Source organism: Accipiter gentilis, chromosome 4 (assembly GCF_929443795.1).
Source record: "Accipiter gentilis chromosome 4, bAccGen1.1, whole genome shotgun sequence".
Classification (NCBI taxonomy): Eukaryota; Metazoa; Chordata; class Aves; order Accipitriformes; family Accipitridae; genus Astur; species Astur gentilis.
The window spans coordinates 41,303,627-41,327,952 of record NC_064883.1 but is presented as its reverse complement, the minus strand read 5'-3'; the positions used below and the strand labels follow the sequence as shown (position 1 = coordinate 41,327,952).

The window sequence follows — 24,326 nt, the reverse complement described above, 5'->3', positions numbered from 1 at the left end:
CAGGGATGAGACAATCTTTATTCTTACCATCAACTGCTCTACATCTGGAGACTAGCTCCCACAATACCAGTCCCATTGCATACATGTCTATTCTCAGGAAGGCGTCTCGCTGGAAGTTGATTGCTCCCTCTAACACTTCGGGAGCCATATACCTCCTTGTTCCCACCTACAGGAAAAAAACAACTCAAGTTACATTCCAGTTGGGCCCATCAGCCTCCACTGGTTGGAGATGAGTGACAGCTGGTTTCATTAGCCTTAAGGCTACTTCTGCTAAAGTTGCACCTCACCTGAAAAACAAGCAAAAGGGAGCTGTTTTTTTCTGACACCGATTCTCATTAAGATCACTTGAGTCTAGATAAGCTACTTGAAGGAAAAAGCCAAAGTGCATAGCTACGTGTGTGATATTCATTCAGCGTACGCTACAGGTCTAATTTAAATGCAGCGCGGCATGGTGAATACGGATGAAAACCTGCCTTCCCTGCGTCCCACCGCATCTTGCTCCAGCAGCACACGCTGCATGAGAAAATGCTGTCTTTGGAGACACACAGAACACCCTGAGGTCAAGTCAGACTTGCTTATCATAGTCATTGAAAGTTCAATCCCCTTTCACTAAAAAAAATATAAATAAATATATATATATAAAAAAAAAAAGAGTAAAATTGATACATCCTGAAAGGTAGGAAATGGTGTTGGTTTGACAGCCTTGGATTTAAAAAATGCCTCCTGCATCCACAGGAGTAGGAAAGCATGAACCCTGCAAAGTCTATCCTGCCCTGGCTTGCTGTGATCTGTTCGGAAGAGATCCCCTCTTGCTTTGAGGGGATTCAGTCCTCATTATAGTGCCGATCTTGTTGTTTTTAGTCCAGGCAGAGACACACCGAGTTCCTCATGTGGTTGTGGTTATATACAAGGCAGAATTATAGCCCATAATATAGAGGAGTGGAGAGCAGAGCAAGGAAAAAAACCCCACCTTTGTAACATGGGAATTGAAATGCCTTTTCCTTTAGGAAATTCTCATCTGTTCTTGCTGTTACCTGAGGCAGTGGGGACAGGGGGGAGCCAGGATGTGAAAAGGTATGGAAAATACTGGAAAAGCCCCAAAAAAGAAGGCAAAAATGAGGAAAGCTGCTGGCAGCTAACCCACAAAAGCGTTCGCTCCTTCTGAGATAAAGGTAAAAAGGGAGCCTGCGTTGGAGATGGGCATTCAAAAAAACCCCCGAGGCACAAGGAGGGGATGCTGGCCTTGCTGTGCCCCAGGTACGAGACCAGAACAAGGGGCCGCTCCCCACAGCGCAAAGGCAGAAAATTAAGAATCCATAAAAACACGGCAAATTGTTTACGCAGCGCAGAGCCACCTCGCAAGATCTGCCATTGCTAAAGGTCACCCAAGCAGCCAGCCTGGCTGAATTCTTAAAAATAAATGAATAATTTTAGGAGTATTAATATTTAATACCGAGACAATAAAGAGTCAGCAAGTCGTGTGTTTGAAGGAAGAAGCCACATGCCCCTGGGGCCGCGGGGACTCCACCTGCACAGCGGTCGGGAGGGTCTGAGCACTCTCCCCGCTCACCCAGATCAAAGCAGCTCCTGGAATTTATGCCTGAGCACAAGTTTTTATGGAAAAATACATATCTTGAAGAGAATAAAATGTGTCTATACAAACTACTCCCCACTCCTGAGGAACTATGGCAAGCTCAACTTTTTCAAATATTATTGTTAAAGATAATGATTACCTGTCCATGAGTGTCCCCTGGAGGTTTCCCAGGTTCAAACCGTACAGCTAGTCCAAAATCGGCTAGCACTGCCGTCAAGTCATTCTTCAGCAAGACATTTTTACTCTTGAAGTCCCTATGGACAAGCCAAGAAGCAAGTTTGGGAAGGGTTTATTACGGCACGTGTCTGAATCACATTGCAACGCTCCACGTTGTAAGTCTATAGGCTTAGCAGCCTCTAGTAAATCAGCTCCTTCCTTCCTCCCCCGGCTGCCTGGCACGGCCAGCACTGGCAAATTCGGCTGCTCCTCGCTGCCCGTGTCCCTAAACCACAATCAAGCAGCCCTGTGCTGCCCAGCACAGAGTCAGCCAAACTCTATGGTGAATTAACCTCAAAATAAAAGCAAGTAGTGATATGAAGGGGGTGTTTTAATTAGAGCAGACAGTGTAAAGCACCGTTTCTTGCTCTGAGCACCAGCTGTGGATCCCCAACTCTGGGCGTTTCTCGCTCCCAACAACAAAAGCAAGACAGTTAAGGGGATGCATTTACTCCTTATCCTACTAAGGATGTTTGCGCTTATCTACAAAATTAGATGTTCCTGGAAATCAGCAGATGCTCGTGGGACTCTCTTCACCCTGACTACACGCTTCAACAGACTTTTGCCATAGTCATCTATTGCACTTATGTTTTAATTGCCGGATCGATCTTCCCCAGAGAATTCAGAGGGTTGGAAAGCAAGCAGGGAAGGGGGTCAGCCCACACTCAGACAAGCTGTCAGGATCGGACCGGGCAGCTGACGGGCAGGTGTAAGCATTTGCAGTAGAGATGGTGGGTCTGTGCTTGAAGGTGGCTTTAAGGGGACGTTTGTGTCAGTCCTGTGCTGCAGCGGGATCATTTCAGGGCAGCTCAGGTAAATCTGCAGGGGCTGGAAGGCAGGGGGGTAGGGGAGGTGGAGGAGGGTCACACCAAGATGCCTAGCCAGTCAAGCCCTGTTCCCTGGGCTTCCCGCATTTTCATCTGAAAAGGAATGTTTGGCAATCTAATTAAATTACAGACCTTAGACAGCAGATGGCAATTGTCCGGTATGCTCAGCATTATAATTTCCCTATCATCAATTCACTCGGTGACCCTGCTGATTGCAGGACATTGCAGGCCTGCACAAAATAATTAATGAGGGCAGATACAATTGTTCCGCACTAGAGAGACCTGTCAAAATTCTTTGGGAAGAGAGAAACTGCTGGACCATAGAGAAAGGCTGCTCGCTGCGGCCTCGGATGCCAAAGCACCAGCTCAAAGCACCACGAGCAAAAATCATCCTGTAGCACCCAGTCCCTGATTCTGAGCTTAAAAAATCAGAAGAAAGGAATTTTCCTTTCTAAGCTAAACACAGCATGATGGGCATTTCTGGCTCGAGGATTAAGACGGGGAGAGTGGGTATGAAGTTGGAGAGCATCATACAGCCGGGGAACCCCAGCAGAAACCAGCCTCCATCACCTCAAGGGGACACATGGGGTTTCTAGGGACACAGTACAGTTTTGCAGAGCCTGCAAAACATTTGTACTCCTCCGTTACAGAGAAAAACAGCATTTACCTAACACCTGTCATCTTAGAGACTGACTGCTTCCGTGCTATAGCAGTTTCCCCACAGGCTTAGAAAACAGCCATCACCTAATGACACAGATAAACTCCTTTGCTTGGTCAGCATTAGGGGATTATGCCTTCCAGGATGGTACAGATTATGCACGAGATTTTTGCAAAATGGTGGCTCAATAAGGACCACACAGAAATTTAAATTAGACGGTCTGCCTGAATGATACGTTTCCAAAGTGAAGCAAGATGTAAAACAGTATCATTGCATAGGCATTTGCCGCTGCTGTTCACCCACAGTGCCCTTTGGGCATGCAACAGTTAACTACTACGTCTTGATACGCGATGCAGGGATTTCCCTTTGCGCTTCTTTTTTTCCTCCTATTTCCATACATTTCCCCATTTTTCCATGCTATCCTTCCTTCCGCAAACCACCCTGAACTGGCAAGTGTAAGCTGAAATGCAAACATATGCAGGACAGGGAGAAAGACCTGATCCAAGCCATGCCAAGTAGAATTCCCACTAACACCGTATGCATTAGACCATCCTAAAATGGTCACCAATAAAAAAAGCATCCTGAAAAGAAGAAAATATCTTTTTCCATGTAATGCTTCAAACTAGAGAATAAGAAAGCGAGCAGACTATGAACAACGGGTGCATTAACTCGATTCAGACACCAGAGATTTTATTTTCAGCTTCCACGTGGGGGCACTTTCGCACCAACAAGCAATCCCATAACCTTAATCCTCCTCGTATTGCCGGGGGCCAGTAAGGAGTTCGCTGAACCCCTGCCCAGCAATGACTTGGGGAGTCCCACCTGGGAACCCCAGCATCTTCACATGCATTGTGAGAAGCCATTAAAAAAATACCTTCTCCCTCCCCACTCCTCGATTTAAAATGTATTTGGTGTTTTCTTTTACAATAAAAATAAAAGGAGTGGGGTAATCCAAGGGAAATCCCCTGTGTCCTGAAATCCCTCTTCCGTAGGTATGTGCTAAGTTCACACAAATGGTGCATTCTCCATCTTTTATCATTTGCTAAATGGATGGGGACACTAATGAGCACGATCTGTTGCTTTAAAGCCTTTCTCTAGCCTTTCTCTGTTCCCCACCCTCAGGAATTTTCATGTATAAACCACTGCCTTTATTCCACAGGGACAAATGTCAGGGACACAGGGGTCAGCTCCAGGAACAGCACAAAGGCAGCTGCAGGCTCTTTCAACAGCCCCCAGCTCTCAGAAACCTTCAGGTTCGGGGAGGGCGGTTGTTTTGGGGGCAGGGACACCCTTGCAAAACCAGGGATTATCTTGCCATACGTGAAGACGGCCCCGCCAGATCGGGTACAAATTGCTGCAGCTGGATGTGGGGTTTAAGTCCCTCCTAGATGAAATGCGGTGGGTGGCGGGGGAGTATGGCCACGGATTACAGCGTGTAGCCTGCGTAAATCCCTTCTGGAAAACTCCCCCCTCCTGCCGTGCCACTAGCAAACCACTCGGTAGAGATGCTTAAGTCCAGGGCAAGCAACGTGGGACTTCGGAGAAGGGCTAAAACAAGTACAGTTTCACCCAGTGCTTTCTGGGTTCCCGCTGTCCCCACGGCACTGCCACGCAGGTGGGTTGAAGCGTGTGACAAGAGGTCTCAGAAGCACCATGGTGCCTGCTCTGGTGTCTCTCATAAGCACCCTGGCATGTCTTGGGCACTAGAAAACTACAGTGAAAAATATATAGCAGCCATTTTCTGCATTTCTACAGTTTCTCCATTTCTTACCTAATGATCAAAAGCTCTGTGGGAAGACACACAGTGGAGGTATCAGTCTAAAACACTTAGGGAAAAATAGAGTCCAAATCTTGGTACGGCCATAGAAATACATGTGATTTATCAAGCACAGTCCTTTAAAAAAGCGGTTCTGCAGCAACCAGATTTCCCTTTCCACTACATGTCAAGAGAAGAGCTGTTGGAAGAGTGAAGCACCTACCCTTCAGACTTTTGCTATAAAGCACTACCGATCATACTGACTGTTTCACGGACGAGACGCTTACTTGCCCTTCACCATTTCATCTGTGGTTGAAAACCAATCTTGTCTTAGCATAAGGTTTGTTGGGTTAAAAGGCATTTACTTCCTAAAAGCACAATCTCCATTCAACAGCATCATTTCAAAGAGGTTGCAAACATTTGAACACAGCACTTGAATGGTGTCAACAAAAGAGGCCGTACCTGTGTGCTATAGCAGGTTTGTGTCCTTCACCTTTGCACCAAGGGACATCTTCATGAAGGTAGGACAAGCCACGGGCCATTGTTTCTGCAACATGGCAGAGCTCATTCCAGCTGATAATATTGCCCTTCAGGTAATCCGTCAGAGAGCCCTGTGAAACAAGACATCATATGTTCTTAATCGCAGACCCTGCTACATGACACTTCTGCCAACTCATCAGTTTAGAAAATGGTTTTAATGAGTGTTTGAGAAATCTGAACCTTGATTTAACGGGGGGAAGAAATCACTAGCAACAGTAAAAAAGAAGTAGAAGTAAAAACCAGAAGTGTTCGTAAGACCTCAGCCCTTGACAGCACAGAAAGTATCTGGATGTCCAGAAAGAGTCCACTAATCTGCCAGGGAATGGGAGGGAGGTAAGGAAGGTACAAAATCATCTCAGAACAGAGCAATTCATCCAACCTCAGAAAGGGGAAAGCCTTCCATGCAAGAAGATGATGCATTGTATCAGCTGGTTGTGGCAATGATTGACTCAGTAGACCTTGGATTAAACAGAGGGATAACGCTGCTGGGTCAACCCTGGATTTGTGCGTGTTTGTTTTATTTTAAGTGTTAGTCATGTTTGATAACTAAAGCAATCCATGAAATGGGAGATATGCCCCAAGCTTCAAAAGCAAACACGGAGCCCATCTGCAAGAGGTGAGTTGGGACGGCAACGGTCTGTGACATTCGGGTCCCACGTGTTCATCTACGCACGTTAAGAGATGGTGACCGCCACAGACGTGAGCTGTGGCCTTTTGTGCCTCTCTCTCTCCTCGAGTCCCACCATTATTAATCCTATGTTTGTGCAGGAAAGCCTTAAAAGCTAAAGGAAGAGTCTTTGAAGGAGGGGAGCAGGAACACTTCTCCACTACCGAGCCATGGCTCACCAGGGACAAACTGGCTAGATTACAGGGCAGCTTCTGGGAGAATATTAGACACCAAATCCTGCTGGTTCACAACCAGCTGCCTCTGTGCCTCCCCAAAATGTACATGCAATGATACGTTACCTTGTCGTGGAAAGCTGTGATCAGCCAGAGCTCTGTCTCTAGGTTAGTCCCTCTTTTCTCTGCTGCGATAAATTGCAAAAGGTTTTCATGCTTCATGCCAGGAGTATTGAAAATCTCCCTCTCACTCTGCCAAGACTGCTTATCCTAAAGCAGGGAGAAATGCACCATCAAAGATCACGCTTCCCTTTAAAGCAAACAACTCCTTCAGCTCAGTCAGAGCTGCTCAAGGTCCTCTTAATATCATCCTCCAGCATTCAGATGTGATGTATCCCTTCAAAATGTGGCTGTTTTCCTAAAGGTTAGATACTGGAGAAAGACTGGAAGTTGCTGTTCTCAGTCTCCCTTCTCCAAAATTATCCTCAGCTATTCCTAAAGCACATGTGGGGGAAGGGGGGAGGCATCCAAACTCAACCTCTCTGAGAAATAAGATTTATCGAGATTTCCTAAGGTTGCTTGCAAGAATAAAGCCTGTGCATACAGCACCCAGATCTTCATTGTAGCTGTAATTGTTATGATTACAAAATCTAATCTAGGCTCTATTGAATATTTACTAGTAAGTCACAGCTGGCTTGGACAGAAGATGTGCAAATCTCCTTTAGCAACGCTATGACAACAAATACAGGGCAAAAAATTAACGAAGAAGGAGACAGCGGAGGAACACAAAGATGCTTCAGTCCTTCTTCTTTCATTTGACTTTTGATTGCTTTACTCTTTCCATCTGCAACTCCTAGAGAGTCAAGTCAGGAGTGTTCAAAGGTTTCCTAGAGCGTAAGACGTGAGCTGACAGAAATGCTGCAGTGCAATTAGCTTTCACAGCGCTGGGGCTGTGCCTTTGTAAGCTGTAAACTGTTTGCTAGGTTCGGGTCCGGATTTACAGTCTACCCAGGCAGGACACACAAAGCCGGGGCTTTGATCCTTTGTGTGCACTTTGGGCATCGCAGCTGCACACTGCCTTGCTGGACTTTAACAACATGGACATTTGCAGCAAAGTTAAAATACCCTGTAGATCTCAAAATGTGCTTGTTATTGCCCTTCTTGCAACAACTGCTACTACAGGAAGCATTTGGTAATGAGATAACATAGAGAAAAGCATAGGAAGGTCCTTGAACTTTTTCCCCCAGCAGAAGAGTCCAAAAGCATCTTTGTTATGGTCTTAAAAGCACCTCCATCGGCACTTAGAGCATCTCAGCCCCGGTGAAGAAGCCCAGTGAGTGAGAACCTACTGCAATGCCCTTCTCACCTGAATAGGAAAGATTTTCACTGCTACGTAGTCATTCATCAGCTGAGCCTTCCACACGCAGCCAAAGCGTCCCCTCGCCTTGATCTCCAAGAGCTGCAGAGGCTTTAGGCCAACCAGGGGAGAAGGGGGTGGTGGGCCGGGGTCCTGCACGAGAGAAAAACATTGTCACCAGCTGAAGCTGGACTGTAAAACAAAGGGAGGGGAAAAATGGAGAGATTGCATACGGGGAAAGCGGCGTAAAGAAGTGACATCTTATTTAATACAAATTATTTAGATGTACTGTTTGCAGCAAGAGCAGCCCCAAATTCCCTATATTGCTTTGTAGGGTATTTGTATAGAACATATATAACCATCTACAGCTCCAAGTGTCACTTTGTGTGTCAAACTGCTGCCTGCCATCCTCTGGCAAAACCTGAATTCTCCTATGTTTTCAAAGCAAGAGCTATTTTGGGCTGTAAAACATCGATGACCTCAAGGCTACCTCCTGCCAAAAGTAGGAACTTTTTGATCTTTGTGACCCAACAGCCAGCTACACCTGCAACCTCCCACTGCTTTGCACTTCATTAGGTGTGTTTCACATAACCCTAGCAATGGGCAATAAACAGGTCTGTCAGCATCATAAAGATCGTATCTGTTTAAACTCTGCATTTGTCCAGGAGAACAACACAACCCTGCAGGACCTGCGGGGTTGGAGCTCTGTGCTGCTTTCAGACGGGAAAAGTTCACAGTATGGGCTGTAGTGGGCAGAGGAGGGAGGGAGAGGTAGCCGCTCACTCTTCAGAAGGAACCAGAAGGCGCAGGGCAAGCAGAGCCAGGAAGGACCAGTTCCTGATGGCTTTGGGCCATGAGGATGACCTCCTGCATGCATTCTCTAATGGCTCATAAAAACTGAGCTTCAACCGGGAAAGCATCTCCCCTCGCCCCATAAAGCTGGTAGGAACTTTATCATCTCTCTGATCTCTGCTCCGCTGCAGTTGGCTGAAATCAGGCAAGGGGTTTGAGAGTTTGGGGGGAAGGGTAGCCACCAAGCAGGGCTGTGTAACTCCATCCCTTAGGAATCTTGGACACGGTGATAACCCCGTCTAAACGCATCAGCCTCACCGGGGCTGCGAACACCACCACAGAGGCCAACTGTACCACCAACTTCAAAAAGACAGAGAAGAGAAGTTAGGCCACCCAAAAAGAGTGAAGCAAAAGTGGATGGGAATATATACTGAGCAGCCTCCGTGCCTCTTGTAAGGTCCAAATAGAGGGGAGCGACTCCCTCACCTCATTAATGTCGACATGCCCGTAGGGAGGCTTGCGGTGACGGTACATCCAGAAGGCCAAGAGAATGGCCATGGAGAGGACAGCGATGGGGAGCAGCGAGTACACCAGGATGTTGAGCAGGGAGGGCGTTGGCGGCGGCGGCTCATATATGACTGTGAGAAAACAGCAGGGTAAACGAGGGAAACGACCCTTCAGGCACGCTACAGCACTGTCAGCTACACGTCCAGATGCAACCAAACCCCATCCTTCCTTCTACTCCAAAGTTGACAATGCTTAGTGGTATGTCCCATCACATCCAACAGTATTCACAAGGCTCTGCGGTCTACTTTTTTCCATATGGCTATTAGTAACGAAATTACAATGGTCCAAACCACACTTTGCAAGGCGAGCCTTCATCTGACCTTTATTTAAGATGGGTATTTCTTGCTGGGATACATAAAAGCAGAAAATTTCCTCCTCTTAACCCTTCCGAATGTATTAAGTGAGCATGAAATCCCTCACAGCGTTGCTTTGCCTTTTACAGTGATTGACAAGATGTCAAGTTTTTAGTAAAATGCTGCCGGAGCCACAATTAAATGCACTATTCCCACAGTAGTTCTTGTTCCAAATTACATCAGTGCAGTTGAGACACAAACAATGGGAATACTAAATGGAGCCATGTTGCTATGTTGGAGGCAGGGAAGGAAAAAATAGCAAGACTTGCCAAATTAAACAAAAAACTGTGAGAGAAAGAATATTTTCTACTAGGTTGCTACGGGTACATTAATAACAGGAGATAATAAAACCCATGTAAACAATTAAAAACCTAACAGGAAAGCCCAGGAAAATCTGATAATGGTCTACTGGAACATCTCAGTAAATGTAGGTAGTTGATAGCAAAAGAAATCCTCCTAAGGAAAAGATCCATCTGCTTTAATAATTTTTATTGAATGCTACTTTAGCAAGCATACAGCTAAAAGAATCATCATTTTTCTATTAGCCTCTGAAGAAGGACCTGCTATTACTTTTCTTCCTTGACATATATCCACAAACTCTGAAAGCTGACACACACACCCATTCCCTTTCAATACCCAGACCAACAATATAGCAATCAAATGCAAAAATCCCAGATGTTCATGGTATTTGGAGACCTGTAACCTATGAAAATTAATGAAGAAGGCGTCAAATACCTTTTCACAGTTTGAGGTTTGATCCACGCTGTATAAATCACTTTGCCCTCTTCCCCTTGTGCTGCATTTTGGTTTGTAATATCCCTCTGTGAACATCCACCATAAAGAAAACCTAATCCTTACTGATGGTATCTGAGGTGTTGATGCAACACACTTTACCCACAGAGTGAAACAACCTTAAAAAACTATTCTTAAAGAACCGTAGCAGAAGGATGTCTGGACTTTGTAACCAAAATGGTACTTCGTATCCTGTCGGATGCATTTTTTGCTCAACATCCAACAACTCAAAGTCATCACCAACTGGGCCTAGAGGAAGAGACCCCAACTCCCCATCCACCCAGTCACTCACCTTCTGGGCCGGTGACCTCAGGCAAATGGGTAAATTTCTCATTGCAATAGTTGCCCTCGCAGCAGCAGAAAAACACTTGAGGGTTTTCTTCTGTGGCTACGCACTCCTGCCTGCGTCAGGGAGGGACAGACACGGCGAGGAAGGGAAGAGAAAAAAAACGAAGTCAGCCAACTCCTGCCTCTTGTCTTTGGGAGCAAACCTGTCCCAAATTGCCTTCTCCACGCACCTTCTCCTGCTGCTGCGCTGCACAGATCGGCAGTCTCCACTTACAGAAAACAACTTGGCACTCAAATACCCCAGTGGATAGCAAAGACCCTTGAAAAGACCGTAAAGGAAACAAATGCTTCCATATGTACTGAAGGCATTAGATGGCGAGTAATAAATAACAGCCGCTGCCGCTAACTGAATGAGAAGCAGAAAAACAATGGAGAGATGCCTCATTCCCAAGAACAATGTCTTTCCCACAGCCCGTATGTATGCTGTCGGGGCAGAAGAGTCTTTGATCATGCAATTAAAGATTGTGCCATAAAGCATAAAGATGAGGGCTGAGCTAAGACTGCTCGCACAGCCTTGAGCATCGCTAACTACGCACTAGAAGGGCACCAGACACCAGCAGCAACAGTCCTGCTGCAGGCAGGAGGGAGGCTGCAAGTTTTGGTTTGGGGTTTTTTTTTTATAAGGTTTAATTTCCAAATGCCATTTCTTTCTCCTTTAAAAAACTTATTCCTGCACAAAAGCCTTTAAGAAAATCAGGTTGCAGCTCTCGTTTTTTGTATTTGCCTGTTATCAAGGTAGCGCTACAGCCTTCTCAGCACTGAGGTTTCCTTCCACACTGCACAAGGCGTTAGGGGACTTTCACAGATCAGACCAACTCCACTTCCACACATCCTCCCTCTCCCACAGATCAATGCCAAAAGAGACATGCAGTGATTTTCGCAGTGCTCTAGGAGTCATTTCTTTCTCTTTCTTAAATGCCTGCTTCCCTTCCCTGCCACCTTTTGCTACGTTACCCTCTGCTTTTAGTTATTAGGGTTGCAGAGCTGCTCTCCGCAGAGAACTGTATCAAACTATTTCCTGAAGCCCAGCTAAATTATATGCATAACTTCCTTCCTTCAACCACTCGGAGGAAGCAGCAAAACAATCATATGTGTTTGACATTATTACTCATTTATGAACCCATGCCAAGCCTCCCTTTCTGTGGTATCACTGACATACGGCCACAAGAATAATGGAAAGGGCTCTCTTCAATCATAACGCAGGGTAGTTTTCAGTGCTTTATTCCTTTTGGGGGAAAAAAGTGGCTATAGCCAAAATGTCTCCTGCAATGTCTCAGCTGGGAAGCACTTGGTTTGTTTTTCAGGCTTTTATTTTTTTTAAACTTCAAAGAAAAAAAGCAGCTATTTGACTTATTCAAATGAACAAAGATGTTTCAACAAGTTAAGCAATGTTTCCAGATGCTTTTTCGTAAAATCAGATAACAAGCCCTTTGGATTTAACAGCATCAGTATTGGAGTCTTCAAGAGAAAACACATCCTTTGCTAAATCTGTTGGTTAAGAAATCAAGCTAATGAGTGAAAACAGCCTGCTCCACATCTGCAATTCATTATCCCTGTCTTTGAGTTGGTGTGCGCTCAGGGCAGCCATCCAGGTACATATGACATGTTATACTTAGCAAATATTACAAATGAGACAGCGGAAGAGAACGACACATTTTTCTATGGCAGCGAGGGCATGTTTCGTAGCGGTTCACGTGCTCTTCAAGGGAACGTGAACACGACCTCTCCGGTGGGGCTGTGTAAATAAATGAAGAGCACACAAGTCGATTTTTAAACACTACCTTTTTCCTATAACCTTAAACGTACATGTGCCACGTTCTTGTTTCCTTAAGATAAAAAACAGAGTACGGAGCCATCACCCTCAACGTCCTAACCCCTGCATTCCTGAATTTTTCACCTTCCAGCAACAAGGAGGCAGCGGTTGGCACGTACCAGCACGTGCTGCCTCTGCTCCGAGAGGAGCTGCAGCCTGGCAGAATAGGACCGTGTCCTGCATCCAGGGAACACCTTTGCAGATAGAGGTACAGGTGCATCTCCTGAGGCTGCACCCAGGAGCTTGGCATCCAAAGGTAATGAAGACAGAGACAAAAAGGGTGTCAGCACAGCACCGTAGATCAAAAAAATCACCTTTTTAGCCATTTTTGCCACCTTGAGATGCAACACTACCTGCATGAAAGACGGCTGATGGCATTCAAGGGAAGGAAAGAAAAAAAAAAAAAAAGACTGCATTTAAACAGCCTTTATTTAATTAAAGCTAACCTTTATTTCAAATGTTGCTTTCAACACTTGTACTGTTTGTTAATTCTCAGAAGATCTTTTAGCTTTGCCCTGGAACTGCGGCTTTGAAGAATCAGGCTGCAGGATAATGGATGCTCAACCCCAGGGCTGCAAAAAGGCTTGTGAGGAGCCCTGGAAACTTTTTACCGCTGTAACAGAGCAACATATTATGACAAAGTTTAAGAACCACTACATCCCTGCACAGAGACACTCAGTGACAATACAAGTGTCACTGTATATGAGAGCAGGCACTGAAAGGAGAAATCTGTTTACAGTAAACACTTCTGCTTGGAAGTAGGAAACTAGAGCGACCTTCTATTCTCAGAAGGATCGGCATTAAGATGACTAATGGGCCAAGGAGGATTGATTTATCAGGAAAGAATAAAAATTTAACTATATATAGAGCTTGACTGCGCAACTGGCAAGGGAATAGGTGTGGTGGGAAAGTAACCCCAGCGCTAATAATAGAAGGAAGATGAGGAACAACTCACCGTCAGGACAAGATAATGGGCACAAAAGCATTGATAGTGTACAGCACCGAAGGGAGAAAACTCTCCAGCCGTGGGACAAATCTAGTCCCAGCTTATGCCCCACAGCTTAGGACCTGATGTCCTAAAACTTTTGGAATGAGAAGCTACAAAGATGCGCAGCTGAGAACTGCGCAAACGTGAGATCAACCTACACTGCTGTTATATAAAGGCAAATCCTTGAATTTTATGTTCTGTTAATCCTTCTCGAAAAAGGTTGGGTTTGGGTTGGTTGGTTGGTCGTTGGGATTTTTTTAACAGAAACTTGAGTCTAGAGCTACAGAACATTGTCCTTTTAAACTGTGAAAAGTTCATAGGGCTATTTTCTTAAGCTGTAGTTCTTTCCCCTCTGCAGAACTGCATCAAGGGAAATGAGAAAAGACTAGTTTATCTTCCCAGCTATTTAATGAGGCTGGAGCCTTCGTACTACAAACCCTCCCTCCTTTTCAGCTCGCTACAGGCATTGACACACAAACACACGTATTGCTTTTGCTGCCCCACTCTTTCTCTTGGCCTGTCTCTCAACTCAGCCGAAGAACAGTGAAACTTTTTGCAACATCACAAATGCCAGAATATCTCTACCTCTAACCATCCCCAGATACTTGTGCTTTTCTAGAGATCTCCAAATGATTCCAAGTTTTCCTTTGTATCGCCAATTGCTCTTGGAAAAACATATTGCTCTTTATTTGATGATACAGAACACGTTTTTCAATGCATGCCAAAATTATCAAAGCTTTGCTAAGGAAAAAAAAACCCAAACCTCACAACAAAAAACCCTAAAAGTGCCTTTTGCAGCTTCTATTTAGAAAGTCAAGGCAGATAAGTGACAATTCTGAGCGCTGCATTAGCAACAGAAGTAATTACAGGGGATGAACAGGCCAATTGACTTGGACTTACTTTCTTTTCCTCGATGCAAAAATCACGAGCCTTTGCACTTAGAGAAGCAATTAAACCTATATTCAGAAAAAACAGTTAGGCTATTACCTGTCATAACAGTTAAAGTCGTCTAACCAGCAGCCTTTCTTCACCAGCTCGATGGAGCCCGAGTTGTTTCTCCAGGAGGCGTAGCAGTGGAGCCGCTTGTCCTTCTCTCCCTCGCAGCGCTCCACGCCGCTCTGGTTGGTCTTCTCCAATTCCCAGTTGGCGTTGTAGTAAATGCATTCCCTTGTCTCAGCCTCCCCATGGCCCGGTCCTGAAGCAAAATTCAAACCCCAAGTACGTTCAAGCAAAATCAGGAACAGATCCCGGGAGACACATCTCCACGTGGCTACGCTTTAGGTGATGGGCACATTTGCCTCCCCAGGAGCTAAACAGCTCATCGACGTGAGCTTCAGCATGGTACAGAGGGTTATTCTCCCTTGCTGGTGTGAGGTGGGGAACGGGGAGGTCAGGTTTGCCTAGGTTCACAACACGAGTTCATAGTGAAGTCAAGACCCCAGCTGAGACCCCCCTCAGGTTTCATCTGGCCAGTGCTTCACCCACAGGACCCGAACAGAGGGATGTACAAGGCAACCCATACCCAGTATTTTCTAACCACAGAAACCCTGTTTAGGAAATGCAGCCTGCCAGGGTGCTACCTGCCGCTTGCTGGGATGTCACACACTGGATTTATTCTCCCTCTCCACTGCTATTTTGGGAAACGCAACCTAAAAATAAATGGTTTCTTATGCGGGTAGGATGTAACCGAGACTAGATAATATTCATCCTGCAGAGAAGGGCCAGACCAGTGCCTATTCCTCACTTAGAACCCAGTTCAGGCTTATTTGGATAAGTCTCCATATGATACAGTGCCATGTTTTTAGCGGCAGTTGACACAGCTCATGCTGCCTCTCCACGCAAGACCTTCAGCAAAAAGCAACTCTGTTCCCAAACAACTCTGGCCACCCCAAATGGACCAAACAAAGGAGTCTCTGTAGTCCTTCCCCTCTTAGAGCCCTGTACCTAAGGACCGAGGAGTTCCTACTGCCTCAAGTAAAACGATTCCCCCATAGCCACCATGGCACAGAACTGAAACTTGATTATAGACACGTCCATTAAAAATGGAGTCAAGTAAGGGAACACTGGTATCTGCAGGTGACCTGTTTTGTCCTAAGCCTCATAAATCCTCTTCATTTAGAACTATTCTGCTTTGTGGCATTTTGAGGATTAGTTTAAAATGAGAAGAATGAAACAAACATGACATGTAAGCAGACAACCAGAAAAGGCACCATGAAGCTCGTGATTTAGTAAATCCTGAGATGCCGTGCAGCCATCTCTCTTTGGGATTACCCAACCTAAGGCAAGGTCAGACCTAGCCATTATTTTGATGGATTGCAATCATGGAAAACATAGGTATCCCAATAAAATGTGTTGACAACTGGGTAGAAAACACAAATGGGTCCCGCAGGATGGTGAAATGAAAGTGCTGCGCTCCCAGAATAGTCAGACCTTTACAAAGTGCAGAACTAAGTTTCCGGCTGGAAAATTTTGCAGTGCTTTCGTGACTCTATCTTCTCCAAAGGCCGTGCAACCTTTAACATCGAGATTAAGGCAGTCAAGGGCATGTCTGGACGATCTAAATGCAACCCAACCTGTGATTCCCACTCAACACGGCAAACCAGCCAGTTCTAAAAAGTGTCTACAAGGTGATACAATTCAGTCCTCATAAGACACCAAGCAGCGAGTGGCTTACAGCCAGCAGAGAAAACACCCAGCCTGGGCACAGGCACCGGCTCCAGGTCTCGGATACCTTCTATACGTTCATCATTTCCATACCTGAACACCCATCCACTACTGATGTAAGTACCCTCACAACACCCAGCCAGAGAAGGGAGTGTTATTTCCAACTGAAGATTCAACACACCAAGTTTAAACGATTTGTCCTACGTGATGCCAGGGGGAGCCTGACCTGCCTTTCCACAGTCTGCAACTCCTCAAGTTGCCAAGTCTCCAAGCTGCTACCCGGTGGCAGGCTTCACCTCCAATTTTGCAGTGCATGGAGAGCCCTTTAGAGATGGCACTTGAGCTAGAGATTGCATTCAAGCTATTCAACGTAGTCCCATCTGCTGTAGGGAATCAACCTTCTCCTGCCAACAGGTGTCAAGCAAGGAGTGCAGATGACCTTGTACGGAGCAGAACTGCAAGAAAGTTGCAGGAGAAACCATGGTTTCTGTACAAGCTAGCGGTGATGTGTCCAGCCTGCTCCTGATACTGACACCTGGACTCAGCGATGGGTAATTTTCATGGTACGGAGAAAAGTCATCAGCCTAGGAAGATGTCTTTGCAAGCTGAAGAGGTGTTCAATCCTTCAGTAACTTTTTTGTGGGAAGAATGTTTGATCTGCGTCATGGGAGAGACTGCAAGGGAGGAGGGGTATGAGAAAGTCATAAAGCTGACTTCTGAAACTGGAAATTATATTCAAAGCACACACGAACAAGAGCTCAATTTCAATAGCACCTGCAGGTTTTATCGGCACTTGCAAAGCCCCATCTGAGTTTTCCTCTGACAAGTTGCTTACTATAATAAAAACAACCTACCAATATCCCTCAACACAGAAGAGTGTCAATATTGACACTCCTAGTTAAAGCCTTGATATTTGTTCTCTTGATACTTACACCACGCTTTGTTAGGGCAGATTAAGCATCTTTTTTTTTTTGCTAAATACTGGTTAAATCAGCAGGAAAGCGAAGGAGCATTGTCTTGTGTGCAGGAAGGGCGATATCTTTTTATTTATAAAAGAATAAGTAAATAACTGAGCTTCATTATAATATTACACATGGCTTCCAGCTGATACCTAATACTCACTATCACCTTCTGGTCCAGTCCTTGAAATACATTTTGTAATATCATTTCCATCATCCCAAACAAAATCCCTTGATGGAAATTTCCTCCCCCTCCCCAACTCCATCTCCCAGAAAGCAGGAAGTTTTAATGAACCATTTGCCTGGGAAACAGCCCCAAAATCTAATCCTGGCTCAGCCACCTCCGACTGTAACCTCGAGCAATATTGTGCAGCCTCTGTTTTCTCCACCTGCAACAAGGGCCGATGCAACGCACAAAGCTGCGGTGAGATTTGATGCTTCCACTGTGCTTTGAAAAGGGAATGTTAAAAAGATGTGAGGCAGGAGCTGTATTGGCTCTGGGACCAGCAAACCGAATCTGCTAAATCCTGTGCTGAGCGCAGGCTCCCTTCCCCCAAGACAGTCGTCTTTTCTGGAACAAGTTTCAGCTGAAGACTAAGATCTGCTTGCAAACACACAAACCCAACTCGGCAAACAGCAACCGCGCCAGGAGAAAGGCCTTTCGCAGTTTTTCCCCTGCTGTCAAAGTTTAGATGAATTGAATAAAAGCATGTATAAAGTTTTGGATGACTAAATACATGCATGTTTTCCTTAAAACAGCTCCAAAGGATGCTTGCATGAAGGAGACACTTTAACACCCTGTGTGTTTGCTACTTGCTTTCAGATCTTTTTTAAAAAGCTGTTTGGTAAGGATCCCCATCCCACTGGGTGCTCAGGACTGCAAGAAACCCTTCTGTTTGTGCCCAAGATGGTCTCAGCAGGAAGGGGCACAGCTCCAGGACTGGGTGTTAATCTACCTGCTGCTTCAGCTCATCAAGAAACACTCACACCTTGCTCTGTAATGGATCACGCAGAGCCCAAAGTTTGTAGCTAACTGCTTTCTCTGCACTCTCTGCATTAAAACCCTCAACTGAATGGAGGAAGGGGGAACTGAAACAGGGTTTTGTCTCTCTGAGGGAGAACAGCGGGGTGGTGGTGACTAAGAGGAGGAAATCTGAGTTCCTGCATCTCCAAGAAGCCATGTAGTTCTTCCTGCCTCTTCTTTCCCCCTTGGGCAATGGGTACAGAAGTGCCCATTCCCCCAAGGCCACCAGAGTTCTGTAAGAAACGTTGAGCTGGACACTTCTGCAGAGCAGCACAGGTGGGAGAGGCACAGATCGACCACGTCCTGCTTCTCATTTCAAGTTGCAAGAAAAATTGTAGGGTATTGCCCCAAAATGGGTGCTGGAAGCACTTGTCTCCTTCCACTGGACACAGCTGATGCAACTAGAGTTGGGTTGGACATGAGTGGGCTTCCCTCAACACCCAGCAGCGCAACCTGGCTCAAGGGAGGTGCTGAACCAAACCTCAGCAGCTGAGGGAAGGGACAAGATTAATTTTGGTAACAAAAAGCTTTCCCTGAAACAGAATCCTTTGGGTGCAGTCACAAACCACAGCTTGAGATGGGCTAACGGGGCTGAGTCCCCCCAGTCCTGCCCTTCCATCACCACGATGCTCTTGCTGTCTCCCTCATGCCAGCATTGGCACGTGGTAGGAAAGCTCCTGACCTCCTTCATTTGGTGGCACTGCCTGGTAAGGACACCTATGCTTTTGGCAGAAAGTCGACAGGACTTGGGCGTAACGAGATATAAAATATTTGTTAAGCAAGTGTTGGAAGGCTGCTGTCGGAACTTGGTTTAATTCATTGGGCCCCTGTTCCCCTCCCACCTAACCCAACTCCACCAGCCACAAAGCAAAAGCTGGGGAAAAAAAAAAAAAAAGAAAAGAAAAAGCTATTTCCCACCCAGCGGGGACTCCCATCAGGTACATGGAAGAGGTACAAACACAGGTGGAATCTGCTGGCCCTTGCCACTCGTACGCATTTTATAGAGATGTTTCAACCATGTCTGCAGAAACTACTGCAGGCAGAACCGCCTCGCTGCATAGGCAGCGCTTTGCAGAAAATGCTGAGCAAGCAAACCAGGAGCATGCACATCAAGCAGGAGTGTGGCATCTCCAGCAGCGCAGCCTGCTATCAAGCCCCAGTTCTCTCCATGGAAAAGAGCCTCGTGTCAGCAGCTGGGTGAAAACAATAAGCATTTCAATACCACAATCCACAAATAGTCAGTTAAGGAATAAATCCCGAAGTACTGCTTGAAATCGAAGTCTAAGGAAGAATCAGGCTTTGGAGGAGCAGATGGGTTTCTGGCATCCCACTGCATCCACCCAGCACTTCAGGGATGACGCAGCATGGCTTCTCCCAACACCTTCCTCGAACCAAAGCTGCACACAAATACCTTTACACAAAACACCACCAAGCCCAAATAACTCCCAACACATCACGAAGGCAGAGGGAGCCTACCCACCAGCACCTGGTTTTGGGGTGAAAGTCAGCTTTTTCACTTCAGTCCTGAGAAACTATCATTATGCCGATCCCCTTGGGTCAATTTTCTGCTCCAGGTGACTGAAGCATCACCAGGATTTTGCTGAGCACGACCCGCAGCACCTACCAAGGCACCCAATGATGGCAAGAGCAGTTGAAACGCCGTGCAACACGGGAAGACCTCTCTCCTCTACTTGGGAGTCGCAAGGCACAGAGGGAGCTCATTAAAAAGGGTCCTCTTGAACTGAAGGACTTCAGCCTGCTGAGGCATGGGACCTTGTTGCTGATCTGAGACTAAACTCTGCTCTCCTAATTTGGAGCTGCCGACAGATCACCGAGGCTGTGTCATTATCCAACAGCTGCTAAATTATAGCCAAGATCCAGTGTAGCAACTCCGGGCCTAGGTGTTAGCAGTTGCTGGGCTCCTAACTCATAATTAGATACATGGGGAATATCTTCCCCAAGGCTGAAGGCTGCTATAAATCTCAGCTCTTTATCTCTGCCTGTCCCCTTTTTAAAACCTAAAATGAAAGTATATACGCAAAGATGGGATGTGTCAAAATAGTCTGCATAAACACTGAGTGATTTACCAGACAGTCTGTTTGCCTAACTGTCAAAACCACCGGGCTTTATATATGAAACTGTGTATGCAACTGAAGTTATTTGCAAACACTTAGTTATGTCCCTATATAGCTATTTGTACATGTAATTTTATAATATAAAATGACAGAGATTGTACACTGAATTGGGGTAATTGCCCTCTAATTTGGAGGGTAATTGCATGTAGCAATTAAGCAACTGCGGATGCATTCTTGCATGTGTGATTATGAAAGTCGGGCCCTTTGTTTGAGGTTTGGGTTTGTTTTCAAGAGCTATCCCTCAAACCGCAGCATAGTTGAGCGGAGCTGGGAAATAAGAGGCTGCTGGGCGCTTACCTTGCAGCCCAGCATCTGCTGGGATGAGCCACTTCAGTGCCAGCTCAGCCCGCTCCTTCCCATTGCTCAGCGCCTGCCAGGATGCTAAACCAGCCGCCTCTGAACCCGGGACTGAATTTTGGCACATCCTTCAGTGGGGGGACCACCATCTACGCACACGTAGAGCGCGCTGGGAGGCACTGGTGGGGAGGGAAAGGCAGGGAAAGAGGGCTGCTGCCCCGGAGCTCTTCCTCTCCCAGACACCTGCCCAGTAGTTACGCACAGGGCTGCAAATTAAAGAAATTCAAATAGTTGATGCTAGCATTTCAGATCCCAACATCAAGCCACAGGAGGGCTTGTAAGGGAGAAAGTTTGGAAAATGTTGCTCTGGAGAGACCACCCAGTTGCATCTCTACAGAGCCAATATGAATCTGCAATTAGGAGTGTTGCTCCAGCGCTTATTCCCCAAGCGGGGTGATTTCATTCCTGCTGTACTTAAATAATAGCGTCTAAATACGTTTTTAGGCAAAGCATCAAACTAGCGATGACATCTGTGGTTAAGTACATAACTGTACACAAGGATTTAAAGACTCGTTGCTCGTATCCCCTGTTCTTTCACGAAAGCCTTGAAACGGCAGAACCCCACGTAACAGAAACGAGCCCTTGACTCTGCAGAGCCCCTTTTTCAAGCCAAACCTTCAAGCCCACCTTTGGAGACCTCCATGACCAGTGTGTGCCCAGGCACAGAGCGATCAAACACCCGGGGCTTGCCCCTTCCAGATGGCTGGATGCAGGGCTGGCCACTGCCCTGGCTGATTGAAAAAAACCTGGTAAAGCATCGACTATTGCAAAATATTTTGATTCTTAAGCCAGATCAGGTAAAACCGGGCCCATGCAACACCGAGAACAGGAAGAGTGTACCGCCAAGGGAAGATATTACTTTGAATTTTGTTTTCTGTCAATACATTTGGCATATCCCACGATACAAGAGCTCTAAGTTTTCTAGTCAATCAATGGCTGTTAATCTATTATCTCAGCACATATTGCCATGGTAACTTGCAATGATGCCATTGACAACCAGTCTCAAAAGGACAGGAGGCTTTAAGTCATTTTCTTTTAAAATTAAAAAAGGAACTTTAATATTAAGAAATACATCCTCCCTGCTCACCAGGGATGACAACTCAGGGCTTCTATATTCACACCATGACTCACGCTTCACAGCTTCCACGGACATCTGTGTAGCAATCCCCCCCCCCATATATCTCTTTTTTAACTTGGGCTTAAGTCAGTAAAAGATAACAAGGATATTATTCAAAAGAATTAGATCTTTATTAGAATTTTCCCCCAAACTGCTAGTAAACCCTGTTTTGTAAAATATAGGGAGCATGTTTTAAGAGTCATTACTACCAGCTCGGGGCAAGGATGCAATAAAGGTTTAATTCTTCTGAATAATTTCCCTGGTATTTTAAGTGGAATAGGGTGGATAGAAAAAGGATCTGGAGAAGGACATGCAGCAACCCAGCTCTTTACAAATCCATAAAACCAGGCAAATTCCTGTTTAGGGAAGATGGAGCAGAGTGAGATGACAATGTTATTCGATTTAGTGAAATCCTGAGTGTGCACACACACACGCATGCATGCACAGAGCTGATGAGATTAATCTCTTGGCCCGAAGGGGAGGATCATTCAGGAAAAGGTTTAGTAAATCATTCCTCTGGCCAGGCAGAGCGATCCAAGGAGGTTTGGCCAGGTCACCGGCTGGACTGGCGTGCGGCAGGACAGAAACATTGCCAGCAATTAATCAATTTTTGGAAGCAGTGCATTTTTGACTCAAAATCAGCTGGTCATTTCTATATTTTATTTAAAGAAGAGATCATTTTAGGTATCCATTAGAAAAATCCTATTTTGTAGCATTTCAGTTAAGGACAAAGCCAAAATGTAATTAGATTTCTCCCTTCGCATCGCTAACTGTATCTGTCTCCCCAAAAAAAGGTTTTAGTTCTTTAATAAAACCATCAGGGAGATCAATCAAAAGCATTTAATGCCGTGGTGCTTCTGCAGTTCATGTTTAAATGCACTTTGGGTCACAAATGAGGCAATTTGGACAGCAGAGCTCAAACCGGATTAGTAATAACGCACAAAAAGAGGCCCAATTTCTTCTTTTTTTTTTTTTTTTTTTAAATACAGATACACACTCCTCCGCTACACCCAAGAGGATAAAAACAAAATCAAGTCAGCCTTGATGAACAGAAAGTTACGCATCCAAAAAGGGCCCCGCGACCAACTGCCTGCCTGCGGCGCGGGTTGGAGGAGAACACGTGAAGCTGCAGATCGCCCATCCAAACTGCCCGAGATGCTGAGCTGCTGTCTCTGTCCCTGCGTGACTGTCCCCAAGGATGCCACCTCGCGCAGGACCTCTGCTACAAGCTTGGTAGGGGAATGCCAACCGCTCTCCTCCATCCACCCTGCTCTTTAGGAGACACCTCCTGCCTTCCTTTGCACCACTACACCAAGAAAATGCCTTGACTCCATATAGGATTTCCGTAGAGAAGAGGTTGTGTTTTCCCGCCAGACCACGAGTTTTCAAACAAGCATATAGTTATTGAGATTATTTTTTTTTTTCTTAAATTTGAGGTGTGCATTTATAAAAGCATTAAGTAGACCGTTTATTTGGCTTGTAACAGCAATGACTACTCTCTGGCATGAAAAATGCACCCTTGTGGGCTAAGCACGGCGTGAATAAGCTATCGAGAAGGTTTTCTTAGCCCCCAAACTTTGCAGCCTCAGTGACAGAAAATATTAGAGTTTAATTACAAGATTAAGATATTTCCAACTATACTCCTAAAAATCAAATAGAGGGCAGATTTTGACCAGATGCCACAAATTACTAAGTAAAATATGCAGCAAATTCTGAAATGACATTTAAAACATAATCATTTGTTCTCTCTCATTCTCCTCGGGAGCCAGCATGAGGTCTCCAAAGAGCATGGGAGGAGGAAGTGAAATCACGTATGTTCGTAAATATTTTCCCCCCACACAGCGAAGTTCTGAAAAGCTTTCAAAGCAAGCCTGCAAAAGAAATTTCCTTCCAGGCAAAGGGATGAGGATACGGGAGCATCTCCTTGTGGAGCGCAGAGATTTAAGGAACAGCAATAACCACGTGGCAATACCTTTCCCAGCTCTTTCATGTGTGCATGCTCCATCCCACCATCCTTATCCTCCCGTGACGCTGCCACCAGCAGAAATGCCTTTCAGAGCTCCTGATTTCTAAGGTCTTCTCCAGGGAGAGACTGATGCGTGTCTAACACACCACGGCACACCTGGCAAGCCACAGAGAGCTTTGGTACCCAAAAAGCAGCACCTCAATTCATAATCTACATGTGGTCCTCTGAGATTTAGCAGCAGGGACATTTCAAACAGGCTTTAAAATGTGCTGAGTCTACTAAGATTGGGCCCCAAGTGCTTTTCTATTGATTCTGCTTGACATTTCCAAATACCACAATTCCAAATTTAATTCACTGGTAATTGGAAAAACTGTAATGCATGTAAATGGACAAGAAGATGTTGGAAGTCCAAAAGGTCAAGCATCAGGAAAGCGTGCCCCCAAGAACTAAATGATGTTTGTTTGTCTTCTTGTCACCCTCTTCCACTTGAATAATTAAAGCTCGAAGTTGGGCAGTTTTCTCAGCAGGGTGGAAGAAGAAAGGAAATAAAAAAAGCACAAATGCTCTAAACTGTGGGTCAGGGTTCAAAAATCACTGTTTTAAACTCCATCATTGACCAAAATTCAAATACACCACAGAGATGACTCACTCAATCAGCAGATT

The 24,326-nt window shown here is 45.6% G+C and overlaps 1 protein-coding gene across 1 annotated transcript in view; it reads right to left on the bottom strand.

Annotated features, from left to right (window-relative positions):
* Positions 1 to 24,326, bottom strand: part of ACVR2B (activin A receptor type 2B) — a 97,576-nt gene that overhangs the window by 4,559 nt on the left and 68,691 nt on the right. Inside the window, exons 2-9 of the mRNA XM_049798399.1 lie at positions 14,429 to 14,636; positions 10,585 to 10,694; positions 9,067 to 9,218; positions 7,798 to 7,941; positions 6,558 to 6,701; positions 5,514 to 5,662; positions 1,734 to 1,848; positions 28 to 166 (exon numbers count right to left, since the gene is read on the bottom strand). Coding sequence (XP_049654356.1) covers positions 28 to 166; positions 1,734 to 1,848; positions 5,514 to 5,662; positions 6,558 to 6,701; positions 7,798 to 7,941; positions 9,067 to 9,218; positions 10,585 to 10,694; positions 14,429 to 14,636 — 1,161 coding nt within the window. The remainder of the gene's footprint in view (positions 1 to 27; positions 167 to 1,733; positions 1,849 to 5,513; positions 5,663 to 6,557; positions 6,702 to 7,797; positions 7,942 to 9,066; positions 9,219 to 10,584; positions 10,695 to 14,428; positions 14,637 to 24,326) is intronic.